We start from the raw sequence: 23,598 nt of genomic DNA, 5'->3' as shown, positions 1-23,598 counted from the left end.
AGAGACCCCTCTCACGAGCGTCTCCTCCGTGCAGAGGTGGCTCATCTTCTCCACCTAGGTACAGTGGAACACGTACCGACGCAACATCCCACTACTTTCTGACCCAAAAGAAAGGTGGGGGATGGAGACCTATATTAGACCTACGCTGACTGAACAAGTTTGTATGTGTACAAAAATTCAAGATGATTACAGTGAATCATAGAATATCAGACAGATTTTTACCTCAGTTCCCTAAATGCTCCCCTCAAGGATTGAACTCACAACCCTGGGTTTAGCAGGCCAATGCTCAAACCACTGAGCTATCCCTCCTCCCCGCTGGGTATGATCATACCTGCACTGGAACAAGGGGACTGGTTCACAGCCCTCAACCTACAAGACGCCTATTTCCATATATCCATTCATCCAGCACACAGACGCTCCCTGCGATTCACACTCGGACAAGACCATTTTCAATACAGAGTACTTCCATTCAGTCTCTCCACAGCACTGAGGGTATTCTCCAAGACCCTAGCTGTACTTGTAGCCCACCTCCGCAAACACAGGATTATACTTTTCCCCTACTTAGATGACTGCCTTATCAAAGCCAGCTCCTACGACGAGACGTTAAAAGCGACAGACTCTACCATCTCCCTCTTACACAGTCTAGGCTTGCAAATAAATTTCCAAAAATCCAGCCTGATACCTATATAGCAGATAGAGTTCATTGGAGCTCACTTGTACTCAATTTGAACCAAAGCCTTGCTTCCACACAACAGATTCCTCACTATTACTCATCTCATACACACGATCTCTGTTCGCCCCAGAATACAGGCATGGACCTGCCTACAGCTTCTTGGTCACATGGCAGCCAACATCTTCGTGGTCAAATACATGGGGCTGCACATGCGATTCCTTCAAGGTTGGCTCAACTCCAACTATAAACCAGTAGACACAGTTTCTGCATAACACTGACTCCACCACCAAATGTATTGGCTTCCCTACATTTGTGGACAAAACCAGAGAACCTATGCATGGGTGTTCCCTTCCACACCCCAGTACTCATGTTCACCACGGACACTTCCTGGATAGGTTGGGGAGCGCACCTAGGCGACCACAAGGTACAGGGCTGCTGATCCCTATCTGCACATCAATCTTCTAGAGCTCAGAGCCGTCAGGTACGCTTGCCTTCACTAGCTTCCCACCATAAAGAACAAGTCCATCCGAGTTCTGACAGACAATATAGCATGTATGTTTTACATCAACAGGTAGGGAGGAGCACAATCTCACTCCCTATGCACAGAAGTCACCTGACTATGGAATTGGTGCATACAATATCTCATAGAAATCACCGCTTTCTACCTGCCTGGGTGTCACAAGACTATCGCTGACACACTCGGCAGACACTTCTCCGAGGAACACGAATGGGAATTACATCCCACGATACTCCGACAGCTTTTCTCCCACTGGGGTTCTCCATCGATAGACCTGTTTGCTACTCCTCAGAACTGCAAATGCCATCTATTTTGCTCCAAAGTGGGACACAGGAACGCATCTCTAGGGGATGTGTTCCTCATTTCTTAGAACAGCTCCCTCATGTATGCTTTTCCACCGATTCCACTGATACACAGGGTTCTACGCAAGATCATGGAGGACAAGGCCCGGTCATACCTATTGCCCCAGCTTGGCCCAGACAGACATGGTATCCTTACCTGCTACGCATGTCCATCCGTCCTCCAAGGACTCTCCCTGACAGACCAGATCTCCTGTCCCAGAACTGCAGTGGGCTTCTTCATCTGCAGCTCCGGAAACTCCATCTGACGGCGTGGTTCATTCATGGTTTCAATCCCACGAATTAGTCTGCTCGGAACAGGTCCAATACGTCCTCCTGCACAGTAGAAGGGACTCCACTCGTAAGACTTACCTGCAAAAGTGGAAACGCTTCTCCCTCGGTGCTTCGACAGACGCCTGACACCCCAGACTGCAACCCTCCCTCACATCTTAGACCATCTTTACGAACTAAAACAGAATGGGCTTTCACTCAGTTCTATTAGAGTACACCTCGCAGCCCTTACCACCTTCCATGACACTCTGGATGGCTATTCACTTTTTGCCCACCCTACCATGAAACGCTTCCTCATGGGCCTGCAAAATCTCTACCCTGAGATTCATTCACCAGTAGCCTCCTGAAATCTTAACCTAGTTCTCTGCGAAACCTCCTTTCGAGCCCTGGCTACCTCATCCCTGCGCCGCATGTTCATGAAAGTGGCCTTCTTGGTTGCCATAACGTCAACAAGAAGGGTTGGTGAAATAAGCGCCCAGATGGCCTACCCTCCCTACACCATTTTCTCTAAAGGTAAGGTTACAATGCGACCCCACCCCAAATTCCTCCCCAAGGTGGTGTCTCCCTTCCACCTTAACCAGCCAATACACTTACCTGTATTCCATCCCAAGCCTCACATGACTCCACAAGAAGCGGCATTACATACTCTTGGTGTCCGACGGGCCGTTGCATTTTATCTTGACGGAACTAAATCATTTCGTAAATCCCCTAGGCTATTTGTTTCTACTACCAAGAGATCAAAGGGTGATGCTATCTCTAAGCAAAAACTCTCTAAGTGGATCTCGGACTGCATCAGATCCTGCTATCAGACCCAGAATGTTCAACCACCAGAGAGTGTTAGAACTCACTCTACTCGGGTGATGTCAACATCCGTTGCCTTCCTCCACAACGTACCTATTACAGACATATGCAAGGCAGCCACGTGGACATCTGATCACACATTTGCCAAACATTATGCTATCACACGGGATACCACGGCAGACGCCATAGTCGGCCATACGGTACTGTCTACCGTTGTCCCTCACGCAACTCCAAAATCCCACCAACCATAGTGGGTACTGCTTCACATTCACCTGGAGTGGAGCACCTACAGGGATAGCACTTGAAGAAGAAGAGAAAGTTACAGTAACTGAGGTTCTTCAAGATGTGTGTCCCTGTGGGTGCTCCACTACCTATCCTCCTCTCCTCTACTTTGGTGTACTAATCAGACAACTCTACAGTAGAGAAGGAACTGAGAGGGGTGCGGGACACGTGTGCTCCGGCAGACCCTAACGATGCCACAAGACAGCAGCTGAGTGCGTGCATCCCGACCAGGCACTGCTACCAAAGATCTCCGATCAACAGCGCCAGGACACACCATCACCTGCAGTGGAGCACCCACAGGGACACACATCTCGAAGAACCTCAGTTATTGCAAGGTGAATAACTTTCTCTTCTACCTTGTCCTGGGTTCACATCACCCGAACAGAAATGGACTTATCTTCACTAGGTTCCCCATCAGCTGCACAGGCTGCGTCTCCAGTGTCCAGCATGATAATCAGACTCTTCCAGGCACAGATTTCTCCCCTCCTGTGTCCGTCAGACTGAGATAAGGTGCCTGTTGAGAAAACATGGGGCTCTGGAGGGGAGGACAGGAGTGCGGGGAGAGAGCAGACATAGAGTCAAGGAAGGTAAACTTATTTCATCAGCATGCTCCATTTTGTTAGCATCTTTCTGCCTCAGGGAAACACAGAAGGGGAATGGAGTGAGCTTGATTGACAGCTTCCATTACCAGAAGAATCAGTCTTTGTAACAGCTAGGAAGTGAGGACAATGAAACCATTGACCTGAGGGTGACGTTATGGCGTGCTGGGGTGCTCTGAGTAGGAGAGAAAACATTTGAGCCAAAGAGCATGGAACCCCCAGGAGCCCATGAGACATGTTCAGCCATGGCTGCACTGCCTCTCCAGCCAGGATTCGGGCAACCACAGTGTCTGGAGACTGCAGCCCACCCACAGTTTAGCTGCAGTGGATATAGGGCCTTATGTGGGATTGGGCTTGCTTTGGTCAGTGAGTGCAGCACACAATTGCAGACTGCTTGTCCTTTGGGGGTGAACACAGCCCTCTTGTTGTGCTTAATGGAAGAATTGGCTGCATCCTGTAGGATTAGGAAGGCAGTTACATTGCCTCTTCCAGGAGCCATTGTATCTGTATTCCGTAGATTTCAAGAGAGATGCATACTCCTGAAGAAGGAATGAAACATGGCTGGCCTGCAGAATGCCCTTCCTCAGGCTCTTTGGCCCAGTAACATCTGTAACTAGCATGTTTTGATCTGGCAGTGAAAAAAGCACATCCCCGTTTTTCATCTGAGTGTAGAGTCACATTTCTCATCCTTCCTCTCTGCAGCAGGCAGAGCAGCCCTTCCCCCACATGGCTAAGCAGTACTAGACCCTCCCTGGCTCTCTGCTTGATGGAGACTGATACAGTTGCTCCTCTCAGTACAGTAATGCATGTCCTTTGGGGCAGGTGAAGAATTAATCTCACTTGGCTGCAGTACCAGGCATAGTTAAAAAGGCAAATCTCTTTTTTGCTGCTGCTGAATAACACAAAGATTGGGGGTTGGTAAATAACAAAGAGGACAGGCCAATACAGGACAGGATACACAGCAATCTGGATCACTTGGTAGACTGCGCACAAACAAACAATGTGCCTTTTAATACAGCTAAATGTAAATGTATACCTATAGGAACAAAGAATGTCAGCCATACTTACAGGGTGCGGGGCTCTATCCTGGGAAGCAGGGACTCTGAAAAGGACTTGGGAGGCATGCTGGATAATCAGCTGAACATCAGCTCTCAGTGCTACGCTGTGGCCAAAAGAGCCAATGCGATCCTGGGATGCATAAACGGGGGAATCTCAAATAGGAGCAGAAAGGTGATTTTACCTCTGTAGTCGGCACTGGCGTGACCACTGCTCAGGTACTGTGTCCAGTTCTGGTGTCCACAATTCAAGAAGGATGTTGATAAATTAGAGAGGCTTGAGAGAAGAGCCACAAGAATGATTAAAGGATTAGAAAACCTTATATTGAGAAATTCCAGGAGTTCAATCTATTTAGCTTAACCTAGAGCAGGTTAAGGGGTGACTTGATCACAGGGGGAAGAGATAGTTGATCATGGGCTCCTCAACCTTGCAGAGCAAGGTCTGACACAATCCAGTGGCTGGCAGTTGAAGCCAAACAAATTCAGAGTGGAAATAAGGTGTAAATTTTAAACAGTGAGAGTAATTAACCACCGGAACAACTCACCAGTGGTCGTTGTGGATTCTCCATCACTGGCCATTTTTAATCCAGATTGGCTGTTTGTCTAAGAGATCTCCTCTAGGAATCATTTTGGGGAAGTTCCATGGCCTGTATTACACAGGTCCGATGGTGATCCCAGTGGTCCCTTCTGGCCTTGGAGTCTGAGTCATTCCCCAGAAATGAATAGCACAGCCCCAAAGTCCATCCTTTAGTGTTACTGGGTCACTTCCCAATACATGGCCTCCTGTGGAAAGGGACTAGCCACCTGGCATGTTTTATTTTGTAAGTGTCTCTATGACACTTTGAGCTCAGCTCGTTTGCTGGGGCATTTCAGCTCTGGGATTTCTCACTGCCTCTAGCAATGTGCAAATGACATTGTGTTCCATTGTGGAGTTCATGTGAATGCTTTAGAAATGCAGTGATTACTCTAGGTCAGCTCTGGAGTGGAAGTCATATCAGTGCACTCACTTCCCAAGCTGAAAATGGCTGGCACGGTTATAGAGATTATCAGAGAGGGAGGTGCACACAGTGACTCCACCAAATGTCCATTAACGACTTGCTTATACCTTGGCCCGTACAAAGTCACTTTGAGAGTGGCTGGGTATCATTCCAGCTTCAGAGGAGCAGCATGATCTCTTACCAGGGTGAGAGGTTGGGGGTATAAGTGGGGAAGAGCTAAATAAGAAAACAGATTAGGGTTCTACTACAGACCACCAAATCAGGAGGAGGAGCAGCTAGATGAGGCATTTCTAGAACAAACAAAAACATCCAAAACACAGGACCCAGGAGTAATTTTACTACCCAGAGATCTGTTGGAAAAACAGCACGGCAAAAACACAGTCTCCAGGATGTGGGGATTACAGTGGACGAGAAACTGGATATGAGTCAGCAGTGTGCCCTTGTTGCCAAGAAGGCTAACGGCATATTGGGCTATATTAATAGGAGCATTGCCAGCAGATCAAGGGAAGTGATTATTCCCCTCTATTCGGCACTGGTGACGCCACATCTGGAGTATTGCATCCAGTTTTGAGCCCCCCACTGCAGAAAGGATGTGGACAAATTGGAGAGAGTCCAGCAGAGGGCAACAAAAATGATTAGGGGGCTGGGGCATATGATCTATGAGGAAAGGCTGAGGGAACTGGGCTTATTTAGTCTGCAGAAGAGAAGAGTGAGGGGGGGATTTGATATCAGCCTTCAACAACCTGAAGTGGGGGTTCCAAAGAGGATGGAGTTCAGCTGTTCTCAGTGGTGGCAGATGATAGAACAAGGAGCAAATGTCTCAAGTTGCAGTGCGGGAGATCTAGGTTGGATATTAGGAAAAACTATTTCACTAGGAGGGTGGTGAAGCACTGAAATGGGTTACCTAGGGAGGTGGTGGAATCTCCACCCTTAGAGGTTTTTAAGCCCTGGCTTGACAAAGCCCTGGCTGGGATGATTTAGTTGGGGTTGGTCCTGCTTTGAACATAAGAATGGCCATATTGGGTCAGTCCAAAGGTCCATCCAGCCCAGTATCCTGTCTACCGACAGTGTCCAATGCCAGGTGTTCCAGAGGGAGTGAACCTAACAGGTAATGTTCAAGCAATCTCTCTCCTGCCATCCATCTCCACCCTCTGACAAACAGTGGCTAGGGACACCATTCCTTACCCATCCTGGCTAATAGCCATTAATGGACTTAACCTCCATGAATTTATCTAGTTCTCTTTTAAACCCTGTTAGAGTCCTAGCCTTCACAACCTCCTCAGGCAAGGAGTTTCACAGGTTGACTGCGCTGTGTGAAGAAGAACTTCCTTTTATTTGTTTTAAACCTGCTGCCCATTAATTTCATTTGGTGGCCCCTAGTTTTTATATTATGGGAACAAGTACATAACTTTTCCTTATTCACTTTCTCCATATCACTCATGATTTTATATACCTCTATGATATCCCCCCTTAGTCTCCTCTTTTCCAAGCTGAAAAGTCCTAGCCCTCTTTAATCTCACCTCATATGGGACCCGTTCTAAACCCCTAACCATTTTAGTTGCCCTTCTCTGAACCTTTTCTAATGCCAGTATATCTCTTTTGAGATGAGGAGACCACATCTGTACACAGTATTCAAGATGTGGGCATACCATGGATTTATATAAGGGCAATAAGATATTCTCCATCTTATTCTCTATCCCTTTTTGAATGATTCCTAACTTCCTGTTTGCTTTTTTGACCGCCGCTGCACACTGTGCATTATTTTACATTTATCCACATTAAATTTCATTTGCCATTTTGTTGCCCAATCACTTAGTTTTGTGAGATCTTTCTGAAGTTCTTCACCGTCTGCTTTGGTCTTAACTATCTTGAGCAGTTTAGTATCATCTGCAAACTTTGCCACCTCACTGTTTACCCCTTTCTCCAGATCATTTATGAATAAGTTGAATAGGATTGGTCCTAGGACTGACCCTTGGGGAACACCACCAGTTACCCCTCTCCATTCTGAAAATTTACCATTTATTCCTACCATTTGTTCCCTGTCTTTTAACCAGTTCTCAATCCATGAAAGGATCTTCCCTCTTATCCCATGACAACTTAATTTATGTAAGAGCCTTTGGTGAGGGACCTTGCCAAAGGCTTTCTGGAAATCTAAGTACACTATGTCCACTGGATCCCCCTTGTCCACATGTTTGTTGACCCCTTCAAAGAATTCTAATAGATTAGTAAGACACGATTTCCCTTTACAGAAACCATGTTGACTTTTGCCCAACAATTTATGTTCTTTTATGTGTCTGACAATTTTATTCTTTACTATTGTTTCAACTAATTTGCCCGTAACTGATGTTAGACTTACCGGTCTGTAATTGCTGGGATCACCTCTAGAGCCCTTTTTAAATATTGGCGTTACCTTAGCTATCTTCCAGTCATTGGGTACAGAAGCCAATTTAAAGGACAGGTTACAAACCATAGTTAATAGTTCCGCCATTTCACATTTGATTTTTTTCAGAACTCTTGGGTGAATGCCATCTGGTCCTGGTGACTTGTTACTGTTAAGTTTATCAATTAATTCCAAAATCTCCTCTAGTGACACTTCAATCTGTGACAATTCCTCAGATTTGTCACCTACAAAGGATGGCTCAGGTTTGGGAATCTCCCTAACATCCTCAGCCATGAAGACTGAAGCAAAGAATTCATTTAGTTTCTCCACAATTACTTTATTATCTTTAAGTGCTCCTTTTGTATCTCGATCGTCCAGGGGCCCCACTGGTTGTTTAGCAGGGGGTTGGACTAAATGACCTCCTGAGGTCTCTTCAAACCCTAATCTTCTATGATTCTATGATTCAGTAAGTTCTTGGAATGTCTTGGAGCAACTTTTTGTTTCAGGAAGTGGAGAAAGTGACTAGGGGACAGCGTTTTTAGACTTGATTCTGACCAACAGGGTAAGGCATTGGTTGCCAACCTGAAGGTAGAAGGCAAGTTGGGTGAAAGTGATCCGATGCTGTCATGATTCTAAGGAAAGGAAGGAGTCAGAGCAGTGGAATAAGGACAATGGACTTTAGCCAACTCAGATAACTGGTAGGGAGCATGTATGATGTTTGGGGTATCACCCAGACCAGTCGGGAGTTCTGTCACCACCTGTCCTGTAACCTTCAGGTGCCTTGGTGCTGTGCTGCTGTGGCTCAGAGCCCTGACACCTGTGGCCAGCCCACAAGCACAAGGTCTCACCCTGGCTTCCACCAGCCTAGTTACTCCTTGCAAGGTGACCTCAGTAGCCCTTCTAGTCCTGAGTCTTCCCAAATCCATCCTTCCTCAGTTCTTAACAACCATACACTCAGACCCTTCCCCTCTGGTTCATCGTCCCCAAAGGTGTGAAACCAGTCCCCACTTATCATAGACTCATAGAAGATTAGGGTTGGAAGAGACCTCAGGAGGTTATCTAGTCCAGCCTCCTGCTCAAAGCAGGACCAACACCAACTAAAGCATCCCAGGCCTTAAAAACCTCTAAGGATGGAGATTCTACCACCTCCCTAGGTAACCCATTCCAGTGCTTCATCACCCTCCTAGTGAAATAGTGTTTCCTAATATCCAACCTAGACCTCCCCCAATGCAACTTGAGACCATTGCAACTTGTTCTGTCATCTGCCACCACGGAGAACAGCCGAGCTCTGTCCTTTTTGGAACCCCCCTTCAGGTAGTTGAAGGCTGATATCAAATCCCCCCTCATTCTTCTCTTCTGCAGACTAAACAAGCCCAGTTCCCTCAGCCTCTCCTCGTAAGTCATGTGCCCCAGCCCCCTGATCATTTTCGTTGCCCTCCGCTGGAATCTCTCCAATTTGTGCACATCCTTTCTGTATTGGGGGGCCCCAAACTGGATGCAATACTGCAGATGTGGCCTCACCAGTGCCGAATAGAGGGGAATAGTCACTTCCATCGATCTGCTGGCAATGCTCCTACAAATGCAGCCCAATATGCCGTTAGCCTTCTTGGCAACAAAAGCACACTGCTGACTCATATCCAGCTTCTCGTCCACTGTAATCACCAGGTCCTTTTCTACAGAGCCAGTCGGTCCCCAGTCTGTAGCGGTACATGGGATTCTTCCTACCTAAGTGCAGGACTCTGCACTTGTCCTTGCTGAACCTCATCAGATTTCTTTTGGCCCAATCCTCCAATTTGGCTAGGTCACTCTGGACCCTATCCCTTCCAGCATATCTACCTCTCCCCCCAGCTTAGTGTCATCTGCGAACTTGCTGAGGGTGCAAACTAACTTTGGCACATACACTCCACACAGTCTGCACACCAGAGACCTGTGAGGGGTAAAAATAAACAAGAGGTCTATTTAATAGAAAAACCACAGACTTTGAGATGAAAGAGTAAGGGAGAGCACAGATACAAGTTACACAGTAAATAAACGGCACCACACAACTTCTGGCTTCACATTACAATATTAGATAAAATCCCCTTTCTAATACAAGTTAGCAATTTCCTTTGAACAGTTTCCCAGCCTACCCACTAGCCATAGGCAGGATGCAGCGTTCACAGACAGCCTCCCACCTTCCAGACTGTCCCCCAAATTCTGGATGAAAAGCCTCAGACACAAGCCTGGTTTTAAAAGGCTTCCCCTGCCTGCCTTGCTTTTCTTTATCTCTTAGTCCAGGGTGACTCATGTTTATTCAGAATGTGGAAAACCCCTCTTGATTTAAGAGCCAGGATGTCTATGTCTTTCCATTAAATTTAATGATCCTCCGTTGTCTTTCCCTAGGCTGGGTGGGTACCCAAAGTTGGTTTCATGTAGACAAATGACTTGAGAGGTGCCTCTTCTTTTCTGAGCACTCACTTTAGAGTGAGTGGGGAGAGGGATAGCTCAGTGGTTTGAGCATTGGCCTGCTAAACCCAGGGTTGTGGGGTCAATTCTTGAGGGAGCCATTTAGGGATCTGGGGCAAAAATCTGTCTGGGGATTGATCCAGCTTTGAGTAGGGGGTTGGACTAGGTGACCTCCTGAGGTCCCTTCCAACCCTGATATTCTATGATTCAAGCTGGAGCTGAAGTTTTATGAGCACAGTTCTCTATAGACACAAATAAAAGCATCACAAGCATGGCCTGTGTACATACCTCATAATGACAGGTTTCAGAGTAGCAGCCGTGTTAGTCTGTATCCGCAAAAAGAACAGGAGTACTTGTGGCACCTTAGAGACTAACAAATTTATTTAGATATGCATCCGAAGAAGTGGGCTGTAGTCCACGAAAGCTTATGCTCTAATAAATTTGTTAGTCTCTAAGGTGCCACAAGTACTCCTGTTCTTCTTTATACCTCATAATGATTATTAAGTTTAGAGCATGACAAGCGTTCATAAAAGACCTTAGTTTGCATGTATTTCTAGTACATTAACATTGTGTACAATCAGTTGGTTCAAATGCATTTACTTTTGGGTTCAAACCCCCTGTTCTCCCATTGGGGTGTCTGGATCCTGATTGTCACAGGATCCCATGGGAAGAAAATCAAAGGGAAAATGTAGCTAGGGAGAGTTGGCGGTTTCTTGAAGAGACAATATGAAAGGCACAACACTAAACGATACCAGTACAAAGGAAAGATCGGCAGAATAGTAAGAGGCCAATATGGCTCCATTAGTAACTCTTTAATGACCTGACAATCAAAAAGGAATCCTACAACAAGTGGACATATGACAAATCACAAAAAGAATAGCACAAGCATATAGTAACAAAATCAGAAAGACTAAGGGACAAAATGAGTTACTAGCAAGGGACATAAAAGGCAATAAGATCAGGTTCTTTAAATACATTATGAGTGAGAGAAACACAAAGTATAGGCCCGCTACTTAGTAGAGAAGGAGAGCTAATAATTTAAGATATCAAGTAGACAGGTGTTTAATGCCTATTTTGCTTCAGTCTTCACTAAGAAGGTTAATTGTAACTAGCTGCTTAATACAATTAATATTAACAAAAGGCTGAAGGAACCCCAGCCAGAATAGGGAGAGAACAGTTTAAAGAATATGTAGATAAATTAGATGTATTCAAGTTGGCAGGGCCTGACAAAATTCACCATAGGGTATTTAAGGAACTAGCTGAAGCAATCTCAGAAACATTAGAATCTTTGAGAACTCATGGAGGATGGGTGAGGTCCCAGAGGGCTGGAGAAGAGCGGACATAGTACCTGTTTTTAAAAAGGGGAACAAAGAGGACCTGGGGAGTTACAGACCCAGTCAGCCTAACTTCAATCCATGGAAAGAACTGGAATAAATAATTGATCAATTTGTAACCACCAAGAGAATAATTGCCAGGATCCCAACAAGGGCAGTCATGGCCAAGGGTCAGAGCAAGGGCAACCCTGAGGCTGGGAGTAGCAGAGGAGTTCGTAGTCAGGTCCAGGCCAGAGTCAGTACCAAGGGTCATAGTCCGAATCAGGTGGTGAAGTCAGGAGCGCTGCCAGCTTTTCTGCTGCCCTAGGCGGCGGAAGGTCTCGCCCCGAAATGCCGCCCCCCCACAGAGGCGGCGGAAGGTCCCGCCGCCGAAATACCACCGCGGTCGCCGCCTAGGTCACCTAATGGGTTGCACCGGCCCTGGGTGAAGTCCAAATCAAGCCGAGGTCAAGCAAGGAATTCCACAGCAAGGAACAGGAATGGTTGAGGCAGGTACAGAAGATCTTTGCTGTTGCCTGGACACTTCCTGGAACGCCCCTTGGGTTTATATGGGGAAGGGAGCCAATCAGGAGCGATGGGGCTACTGTCTGTCAAGCCCTTAAGGTGGAACTTCTGATGAGCTGTGTGTTACAGGTACTGCTGAGTGGCAGCCTGGAGCTGTCAGCTGCCTGGGTTCTAGACCTGTAGTTCCTTGCAGTAATACGATGGTAAATAATAGCCAATGTGAATTTGTCAAGAACGAGTCATGCCAGGTCAGCCTGATTTCCTTCATTGGCAGGGTGACTGGCCTGTCAGATGGAAGAAGCAGTAGATGTCATAGATCTTGATTTTAGTAAGGCTTTTGACATAGTCCCAAATGACATTCTCATAAGCAAACTAGAGAAATATGATCCAGATGAAATCACAATAAGGTGGGTGCACAAATGGTTGAGAGACTGAACTCGAATAGTAGTTATCAATGCTTTGCTGTCAGACTGGGAGGGCGTGTCTAGTGGGGTTCTGCAGGAGTCTGTCCTGGGTCTGGTACTATTCAATATGTTCATTAATGATTTGGATAATGGAGTGGACCGTATGCTTATACAATTTGTGGATGACACCAACCTGGGAGGGGTTGCAGTTCCATTAGCACAGACATTGCTGTGCTGGGCACAGAATTCCTACTCTCTATTTAACATTCTTGACTCTTTCTCAGCGGAGCGAGAGAGAGATGTAGTCTTCAGCTGTTTAAATTAGTAACCAGTACTGCACTTGTCTGTACTTGTCTGAAAATGTAAGAGACAGCTGGAGCTAGTGGTTTGCGCTCAGGAAAACTGCTTTCAGCCCAGGATAAAATGGGCCGGTATCTCAGGACATGAGGACTGCAGTGGGATCCAGATGCGTCTCTAATCCACGTGTATTCTGGCTTTTAGAATTGGTTTGCAAAGCAATCCCTTATTCTCTTCTAAACGGTCTAAAATAAGCTGAATTCTTCTGTCCACGACCAGGTATTGAACAGAGTATTGAACAAGAGGAAGGATTGAATAGATCATCTGCTGACCTGAGGATAAGGAAAACGCAGGTGAGTCTCTGTCCTGGTGAATCTTGGTTTGGGAGGATGGAGGTTGAGACAAGCTTTGCGCACTAACGTGTTCCAGAAGGTGATGGAGGACAGAGGCTGCAGGTATTCTGCCCAGAGCCCTGAAAAGCACTTCACAGTAACGGGGCAGATTGCTAGGGGTGTCTGCAAAAGAGTGTGCATGCTTTGTGCACCCCCAGCTTGCATTCCTGAAGACCCAATGTGATTCCCGTGATCTGTGTATGTAATGTAATAAACGGGTGCGTGCATCCAATGCCTCATATGGGTGTGCACATCAGGGCTTCTGTGTGGGTAACTCGGGTGTGTGGGGTTTTGCACACACATTTTGAAATATCTGGCCCAGTGGGATTTTATTGAACCAAGAAATAAACTATAGTACACACATCTTGGGGACAGAAAGGTCCCTTCTGCAGTGGGTGCTAAACCTGGCTCCTCCGTGCGCTTTAAAGAGCATGGAAAGATGCTTATGGAAAGACATAAGAGATGTCAAAGCTGAATGACACTGTCGGGAAGTTTATGCCCTAAAAGTGATTAGAATATAAACTTCTGGATTGCGCTCTGCAGGCCCATAATCTGCTCCTGGAAATTCACTACCTTCATGGGGCACCGCCCTGTCTGGCAGCCTGGGAAATAGCAGCGTTTGAACAGTTAAAACAATTCTATCTCCCATTACAAAGGAGTTCTTTGGTAACTGGCACCTCAGATAGCAGGTTTCTTACTGTATTGTCACAGCGATGTGGCAGTAAGTCCTACTTTATTAGCAAAGGGTTTTCAAAGGAATAAGAGGAAATTGCTGTAAGTACATTAGAATCGAGCATTGTAAAAGCAAGTCTAATGCTGCCCTGGGTTCTATTAATGGGAGCACCAGGTGAAACAAGGGGGATGATTATTTCCCCCTACTCAGCACCAGGGAGACCCAGGGCTCATGTTATATGTTCAGTTTTAGGCACATGGACAGAGAAATTCCAGAGGTGAGCAACAGTAATGATAATTTAAGAGCTGTGAGAACAGAAGAGGAGATGTGGGCTGTTTATCACAGAAGAAAGCCAGGCAGAGGGGGGGCACAGTGCTCGTGTACAGGGACATCCAGGGACATCCAGGCAATGCTTAGATACTCCAGTAGTGGGTGCCTTAGCCAAATCTTTTACAGATCCATAATAAGCTGTTCTGAGGAAGGCATAGCACTAGAGGGCACTGCCCCTGGGCGAGGCGTCTGCCAGGGTATCTCCTGTACCAGTGAAGAGCAAATTGGAGATGGATATAAACTGGCCATCAACAGGTTTAGGCTCAAAATTAGGCGAAGGTTTCTAACCATCACAGGAGTGAAGTTCTGGAATAGCCTTCCAAGGGGAGCAATGGGGGCAAAAACCTAACTGGCTTCAAGACTGAGCTTGGTAAGTTTATGGAGGGGATGGTATGACAGGACTGCCAATAGCAAAAATCCCCAGTGGCTGGAGACGGGACACTAGATGGGGAGATCTCTGAGTTACTAGAGAATTCTTTTCCAGGTATCCCCTTGTGGGTCTTGCCAACATTCTCAGGGGCTAACTGATCTCCACATGTGGGGTCAGGAAGGAATTTTCTCCCGGGTCAGATTGGCAGAGACCCTGGGGTTTTTCACTTTCCTCTACAGCATGGGCACGGGTCACTTGCAAGTTTAAACTAGTATAAATGGTGAGTTCTCTGTAACTTGAAGGCTTTAAACCGTGATTTGAGGACTTCAGTAACACAGCCAGAGGTTCGGAGTCTATCACAGGAGTGGCCGGGTGAGGTTCTGTGGCCCGCAATGTGCAGGAGGTCAGACGAGATGATCACAATGGTCCCTTCTGACCTTAAAGTCTACGAGCCACAATGTCCAATAGAGCTTGTACAGTCTTAGGCAGCATGCATACATCCGGTCACAGACAAGGAAGGAAATGAATGGCCCTGGTAACGTTTTCCAAAGTGACGTAGCCACTTACAAGCTGAGATCTCATGAGACTAGCTTGTGCTAAAATCTTTAAAGAGCTGCACATAGCTTGGCCAAATGTCAATTACATGGGTAGATGGTAGCCATCCACATGTATTTGAAGGGTGCAAAAAACAAGAGGGAGCAGAATTGTATAGGGATGGTACAGCAGGATTAGACATAGGAGTAAGGGGATGAAACTGAGCCAAAGCAAACATCAGGGAGAAGTGTTTTAGGAGTAGTGCGATGTACTAGACATTGGGGTACTCGGAATGGTAGTGGATTGATCCCCTGAATCATTTGAAATTGGACTGGGGAAAGCCCTGGGGAATATACTCTAGGGAACAATCCTATGCTGGGCCAGTCCTACCTGGAGGAATTGACATAGTGTGAAAAGCAATTAGATTGGCTGTTTCACTGCCAATAAATCATTCTCATCTCTAGCTTCTCTGAGGCCTTGTCTGCACTGGCAAGTTTCTGCGCAGTTAAGCAGCTTTCTGCGCTGTAACTCCCGAGGTGTAGACACTGCCAAGCCACTTGGTGCGCAGAAACTGCGCTGTCGCAGCACTGTAACAAAACCACCCTGACAAGAGGCGTACAGCTTTCTGAGCCAGGGCTACAGCGCTGCGGTGCCAGTGTAGACACCATGGCGATTACAGTGCTGCGATTGGCCTCCAGGAGGTGTCCCACAAAACCTGTTCTCACCTCTCTGGTCATAAGTTTGAGCTCTACTGCCCTGTCCTCCGGTGACCAACCAGGAGCCCCACCCCTTAAATTCCTTGGGAATTTTGAAAGTCCCCTTCCTATTTGCTTGGTGACACTTGCAGTTGTCTCAGCGCATCTTCCCAGGTGACTATGCCTGCTCCACGCACCAGGCGATCCCCTGCTTGGAGCAATGCCGAGCTGCTGGACCTCATCAGAATTTGGGGAGAGGAGGCAGTGCAGTCACAGCTGTGCTCCAGCCGTCGGAATGATGATATCTATGGACAGATGTCACGATGCATGACAGAAAGGGGCCCTGACTGGGACACACTGCAGTGCAGGGTCAAAGTGAAGGAGCTGTGGAACACCTACCATAAGACACGAGAGGCAAACCGCTGCTCCGGTGCTGCACCCACGAGCTGCCGGTTCTACAAAGAGCTGGACGCGACACTCGGTGGTGACACCACCTCCACTGCGAAGGCCACTGTGGATACATCGAGAGTGGACCAAGCCAGGAGGAGGAAATCTTGGACGAGGATGTGGAGGGGGTTGGGGACCCAGAGGCAGAGGATGACTCGGAGGTCAGAGATGCATGCACCCAGGAGCTCTTCTCTACCCCGGAGGAGGCTAGCCAGTCACAGCTGTCGGAGCTTGGCGAAGCACAAACAGGAGAGGAGGCCCCCGGTAAGTGGCTTTGAATTTGGGAATCGCTGAGCGAGTTGTTGGGGGCAGGAGGGTTGCAGAAAGCAGGCTTGTGTCTGTATGATACCACCACATGCCTAGTCTGAGCGGCAGAACAGAGTGTTGATTGACTCCCTCACTTCACGGGAATCTGCCTCAGAGATCTCCACGAAACTCTCGTGATGATACTGGGCAATCTGCTGCCACAGGTTCTTTGGCAGAGCTGCTTTGTTTCTTGCCCCATTAAGGGTAACTTTCCCGTGCCACTCTGCCGTCACTGGGGGAGACGGGGGACACCATTGCTGCACACAGGCGAGCCGCATAAGAGCCAGGGTAGAAGCTGCAGTCTTGGAGAAGACCCTCCCTTGATTCCCTGCTCACCCTCAGCAGCGAGATATCTTCCATAATGAACAGAGCCTGTGGAAAATGTGAGGAGAGTAATGATTATCAGGCCCCCCTACAGTGCTGGCTCGCTCCAAGAGCCACTTGCCCAGTGTGCAGTATGATTCCCTGCACCTGCGGTTACTCACCATTTTGGGGTGTCTTGTGGCTCATGTGTGCTTGCCTGGGGTCAGCCAGTTACTGACAGGTATGTGAATAGTGGCTGTGTTTTAAATTACTGAATCAGTGGTCTGTGTTGCAAACAATACTGCTTCTGTAAAATGTTGCATTTCTGCTTTGCAGATATGACCTTAGGAGCCAGCCTCCCTCTTTGTTATCGCCAGCTGAATGGCTGCGCAGAATTAGAAAGTCGCCACGAAGAACTAAAGAGGACTTTCTGCATGGTGTCATGATGCACTCCGCTGCCGAAAGACAAGAATTGAAGGAGTGGCGGGACAGTGAGAAGAGGGACCGAAAGGAGAATGTGGCACACCAGAATGAAGCCAAGGAGCGGCTCTTAAAAGTTATGAAGCGCCAAGCGGACACGCTCCAGGTGCTACTAGCACACCAAATCAAGCAGCTCTACGCCCACCCTCCCCTGCAGCCCCTGTCCCAAAACGCTTTCCCATGCGCCCCCCAGACACTGCCAACACACTCTTGCATTCCACTCCTGCCCATCACAGTCCAGCCCTGCGGACTCCCTGTACCCACTGCACTCAACACCCGTCCCTCTGCACTTTAGCCCTGCTGAAGTACAGTACCCATTGCACTGTACTCCAAAGGACAAGGTTGCATATGATACTTAGACATATACAAATACCGTCCGGGGACCCTACCTCCTCCTGGGACCCTCTCTTCCCCCATCCTCCACAGTGCTGATGTGTTTTTTTGTTTGTCTCTCTCCTCTGGTTGTTGTTTTTTAATAAAAGAATTGTTTTGGTTTGAAAGCAATCGTTAGTCCATTAATTGAAAGCAAACAGAGCCCTGCAAAGCAACAGGCAATTTTCTTAAACCTTCATAATGCATCATCTGCACCAATCACAATCCCTTCCTAGCATTACAACAACTGCACTTCCAAGCATAGCAACAAATATTAGTGGATTTCAGCTTCAAATTGCTGCCTCAAGGCATCCCTGATCCTTATGGCCCCGCACTGCACCCCTCTAATAGCCCTGGTCTCTGGCTGTTCAAACTCAGCCTCCAGGTGCTGAGCCTCAGCAGTCCAGCTCTAAGTGAAGCTTTCACCCTTCCCTTCACAAATATTATGGAGCGTACAGCACATGGCTATAAGCACAGGAATATTGTCATCAGCCAGATCCAGCCTCCCATACAGGCAGCGCCAGCGGGCCTTTAAACGGCCAAAAGCACACTCCACAGTCATCCTGCACTTGCTCAGCCTGTTGTTGAACCGCTTCTTGCTGCTGTCAAGGTGCCCTGTGTATGGCTTCATAAGCCATGGCATTAAGGGGTAGGCAGGGTCTCTCAGGATCACAATAGGCATTTCGACTTCCCCTACAGTGAACTTCTGGTCCGGGAAGAAAGTCCCTGCTTTCAGCTTCCTGAACAGGCCAGTGTTCCAAAAGATGCGTGCGTCATGCACCTTTCCAGACCAGCCTGCGTTAATGTCCGTGAAATGCCAAAGGTGATCCACAAGCGCTAAAGAACCATAGAGAAATACCCCTTCCAATTAATGTACTCAGTGGCTAGGTGGTCTGGTGCCAGAATTGGAATATGCATGCCATCTATCGCCCCTCTGCAGTTAGGGAAGCCCATTTCTGCAAAGCCCATTCCACAATGTCACGCACATTGCCCAGAGTCACAGAATCATAGAATCTCAGGGTTGGAAGGGACCTCAGGAGGTATCTAGTACAACCCCCTGCTCAAAGCAGGACCAATCCCCAACTAAATCATCCCAGCCAGGGCTTTGTCACGCCTGACCTTAAAAACCTCTAAGGAAGAAGATTCCACCACCTCCCTAGGTAACCCATTCCAGTGCTTCACCACCCTCCTAGTGAAAAAGTTTTTCCTAATATCCAACCTAAACCTCCCCCACTGCAACTTGAGACTCCTTGTTCTGTCATCTGGTACCACTGAGAGCAGTCTAAATCCATCCTCTTTGGAACCCCCTTTCAGGTAGTTGAAAGCAGCTATCAAATCCCCCCTCATTCTTCTCTTCTGCAGACTAAATAATCCCAGTTCCCTCAGCCTCTCCTCATAAATCATGTGCTCTAGCCCCCTAATCAGTCACGGTCTTTTGGAGCAGGATGCGATTAATGGCCCTGCACACTTCCATCAACACGAGTCCAACTGTTGACTTTCCCACTCCAAACTGGTTAGCGACCGATCAGTAGCAGTCTGGAGTAGCCAGCTTCCACAGTGCAATCACCACATGCTTCTCCAATGACAGGGCAGCTCTCATTATCATGTCCTTGTGCCGCAGGACTGAGGCGAGCTCATCACACTCCCATGAAGGTGGCTTTCCTCATCCGAAAGTTCTGCAGCCACTGCTCGTCATCCCAAACGTGCATGACGATGTGATCCCAACACTCAGTGCTTGTTTCCTGAGCCCAAAAGTGGTGTTTCACTGTGGTCAGCACATCCGTGAATGCCACAAGCAATCTCGTGTCGTAGCTACTACACGTGGCGAGATCAATGTCGAACTCCTCTTGCCTTTGTAGTTTAAGAAATAACTCCACTGCCACTCATGACATGTTAGTGAGAGTGAGCAGCATATTGGTCAACTCTGCAGGATCCATTCCTGCAGACCGAAGAAGCAGAGTCCGCAGTACACAAACCATTGAAAGATGGTGCCAGATGCGGACGGAAGCACAGGGATTGCTGGGATGTGAAGCGATGCATCACGGGGCATTGGGACAGGACCCAGGATGCCCCGCGACCCCCTTCGCCTTCCCCCCACAACTCTTAGCGGCAGAAGAGGAAGAGATGTTCTGTGGGATAGCTGCCCAGAGTGCACCACTCCGAATACCACTTCAAGTGTCGCAAGTGTGAACACGCTATTATGCAGGCAGCTGACAGTGTGAACACACAACAGCGGTTTCCCTTCAGCGCTCTCTGAGCGGCGCAGTAACTGCCGGCAATGTAACTCTGCTAATGTAGACATACCCTGACACTTTTTCCCTGATAAAGTTGTAAAGTCCTTTAAGGGCACCTTTAAGGAAAACATGTTGGTTATATGCCCTTTGCTGCTGCTTTGAGATTCTAAAGGGACCTAAATCTTTTTTTCTCCTGCTTGTTATTTTACCTGAGAAATAACAGGAATATCAAATCTTGTCTTCTCTGTTTCTATGGATGGATTTCACAGCTTTTAACTGAAGAGGCTAGGTGCTGGAGCTTTGAGGGGGAGAGAGAGCTTTTCTTCCATCTGTTCAAGAGTTCGTATTAAACAGTGTTGACAATTTTTTAAAAATCTTTTTATTCACTCATTAAAAACCCTTCCCCTCTCAGTTAATCCAGTTTTATCTTCCTTGGTATCATAACCCTACTAGCTCTCCAGACTTACACAGAGTCTTCTGAGTTAAAACAGGGTAGGCAAGAATTGAATTTCTAATGAAAAAAGCAAACAGTACCCTCCTCCCACTAAAAAACAAACCGTTCCAGTCCCTCTCTCTGCATTATGAAGAAATTGAGTGGGGGAGACACCCTCACTGTTCCCCTGTGCAGGTCACCTGTAGTCCCTTTGGTGGCATTACAGTGTTCTGGACCAACCCCTGCTGGTCGGAGCCTGTGATGTAGAGGAGAGCTGAGCAGTAATTGACTTGTGGGTTTAGGAGCTGAACTGAAAAATCCAAAAAACCCCTTTGGTTCAGTTCAAACCAGACCTGAATGTTTTCAGTTTTTCTCACCAAAAGGAAAAAAGAAAAAAAATCATTTGATGGGCAGGGGTCAAATTAAACTAAATTTGTTGAACTAGAATTTTTTTTCAATTTGTTTTTGGTGGGGTTTTTGGTTTTTGGGAGGTTTGTTTTTGTTTTTGCTTTTTAAAAAATTAGCTAATTTTCAAAATAAAATGCTGTTTCAGAACAAACAAGCAAATTGAAACGTTTCATTTTGAATTGGCCAAAGTGTAACATTTTGGCGTTTCCGTTTTATTTTTCTGGCCAAAACTGTTTGCTGAATTTGCCTTGAATTTGTGAATAGTTTTGGTGCCCTGAAACATGCGCTTTGCCCAGCTCTTGTGCAGAGCACCCTCAGATCAAGGCACCTTGCAGGACTGGACTGGCCCCTTGTTCCACAGCCATGCAGCTCTGTTCAAGTCACGGAAACGGCACTGCTGTAAGTGGGGGCAGTTTAGGCTCTCTGCTGGTTTATCTTTCCCTGCAAGTCCTAAATGACTGGTAGATTCTTGCTGAGCTCTCGCCTCTCCATTCCCAGCACAGACTTTGGTTTTGAAGCAGCTCCCCATGAAGCCACTTCAGCTGTTTCTTGTTCTTTATATTCTTTCTCTCCTGAGCAGCTGTAGCCGTAATCGCTGCTAAGATTCCACAAGTGGCCTTCCTCTCGTTTGGACTTGTAAGAGGTCATTGCTTAGCCCGAGTCCCCCAAAATGTGCTTTCTTGAAATCTAATTGCAGCACTGGTGGCGACTGCTGTGGGAGAGGTCACCCTGCTGCCTCCCTACCCACCTCCCCATCCAAGGCTTAATTTGTCCCCTGGCTTGCCAGGCCTGAGTAAGTCTGCTGTGATAAATGATATTTGGGTGTTTGTTAATATCACTTTTCTCTGCCTCCCAGCCAGCTAACAAGTCTGCTGTTGTGAAAAATGATATTAATGAATATACAAATATCACTTTTCACAGCAGCAGACTTACTAGCTAGCAAGTCTAAAAAAAAAAAAGGCAAAAGAAACAACAACAAAAGCACTTTATTTGTGTTTCTATTCTGTTTAGGTCCAGTAAAGAATAGTAACAACTGTACATTATTTGTATTATTGAATCTGCAAAATAAAAAAACCCTACATAAATAAATTACAGTGATTTGGACATGTGTATGTTATTTGCTTTTCCTAAAGTTAAATATTTTAGGAAAAATTGTCAGAGCGGCCACCAGCAAGAGTTGGTGGCCGCACTCTGAGGCCACCAAAAATTTGTTGTGAGAATCCCTGAGTAAACAACATGGAAATGACTCCAGCTCCCTCTCCCATCACTGGGCCGCCGGGCAGGGCTAATGGGGGTAGAATCCAGCTCCTTCTCCTGTCGCTGGGCCCGTTTCATAAGAGTAAAACCCAGGGCTGCCCAGAGGATTCAGGGGGCCTGAGGCAAAGCAATTTCGGGGGCCCTTTCCATAAAAAAAAGTTGCAATACTATAGAATAGTGCATTCTCGTGGGGACCCCTGTGGGGCCCGGGGCCAGGGGCAAATTGCCCCACTTGCCCCCCCCCCGCCCACCTCCCCCCGGCGGCCCTGGTAAAACCTAGAAAAAACCTTTATCAGTGAAGTCAGTAGCTCTGATTTTGGGCTGTGCCCCCTTTTTCTGACTCCCTGACACTGTCACCACCATTGGTTTAGGTCACTTCTTCCTAGCTTTGTCACCCTAACCAGTTCAGGAACTCAGTAGCTGCACTGGCTTTGCCCAGGGTAGGCAACAGCAGCCTTATCTGTGCATGGGCAGGGAGATATTTTAACGTAGTGCTTCAGTGTAGCTGGGAACTTTGCTTCAGGCTCAGCCTGTCTGAAAACCCTTTGCAGGGGTGGTGATGGTGGTTTCAGCATTTGGGGTTTATCTCATTTTCCTGCATGAAACTGCTGCATTATGTTTGATAGTCCGTTCCTCAGCTGGTGTCTAGTCAGTAGAACAGCCTTCAGCACTGGACATAATAGATTCTGCCATGCCCTGCACAGCTGTAGTAGGCTCTTGCCAGCTCCGCCCTAATTCAGTCTGGGAAAAGTGCTGCACAAAACTGATTTAAAGCAAATGATTGAAAGGAATCCCTCCAGACCATGCTGCAGCTCCCACCTGCTGGGATGTTCCTTGGAGCAGGACATAACAAAGCTCCCAACTTTTGCCACATCACAGCACTTCCTGCCTGACCCAGCCAGGGGTCTTGGGCAGAGGGCAAAGCTGCTGCTCACCAGCTCTTCCTGGGACAGTGTGCATGTGGGCGGTAGTGAGCATCTTGTAGCAAAAGCTTCCCATTTACAAATAACTGCCTGAAAATCAGGGCGAGGGAAATACAGAGGATAGGAAAAAACCCCAGACCCCATGATTTTAAGGGGGCTCCATCATTTTTGCTGCATTCTACAACATGCTGCTAATTCTAAGCTTGCTTTTTAAAAATTGGTTTCTGCCCTTTCCCACTGCAAAGATACAGCTGCTACTATCCGAGTGCAGTAGTGCCCACAAACCCCAGCCTAGGGTAGAGCCCCATTGTGCTAGGCACTGCCCTGAAGAGTTTGAAATCATAGACAAGGGCAGGGAAGGGAACCGAGGCCCAGAGAAGGGCAGTGACTCGTCCAAAGTAAAAAAGCAGCTCACAGGAACAAGAATAGAAGCAAGATCTCTGACTTCCAGTCTAGTGCTGTATCCACTAGATCACGCTGCCTTCCCACAACTCCTGTTCTTTATGCAGATACAGACTAACAT

At 47.3% G+C, this 23,598-nt stretch overlaps 1 protein-coding gene across 5 annotated transcripts in view; it reads left to right on the top strand.

Moving 5' to 3' along the window:
- Positions 1 to 23,598, top strand: part of STX1A (syntaxin 1A) — a 286,732-nt gene that overhangs the window by 204,833 nt on the left and 58,301 nt on the right. For all 5 annotated transcript variants that reach the window (XR_010593798.1, XR_010593799.1, XM_065573025.1 and 2 more), the window contains one exon: positions 13,198 to 13,271. Coding sequence is in view for 3 of the 5 variants with exons in the window: in XM_065573025.1 (XP_065429097.1) it covers positions 13,198 to 13,271 (74 nt within the window). In the remaining 2 variants the exon portion in view is untranslated. The remainder of the gene's footprint in view (positions 1 to 13,197; positions 13,272 to 23,598) is intronic.

Source organism: Chrysemys picta, chromosome 19 (assembly GCF_011386835.1).
Source record: "Chrysemys picta bellii isolate R12L10 chromosome 19, ASM1138683v2, whole genome shotgun sequence".
NCBI classification, from domain to species: Eukaryota; Metazoa; Chordata; order Testudines; family Emydidae; genus Chrysemys; species Chrysemys picta.
This window is presented reverse-complemented; position numbering and strand designations above follow the sequence as displayed.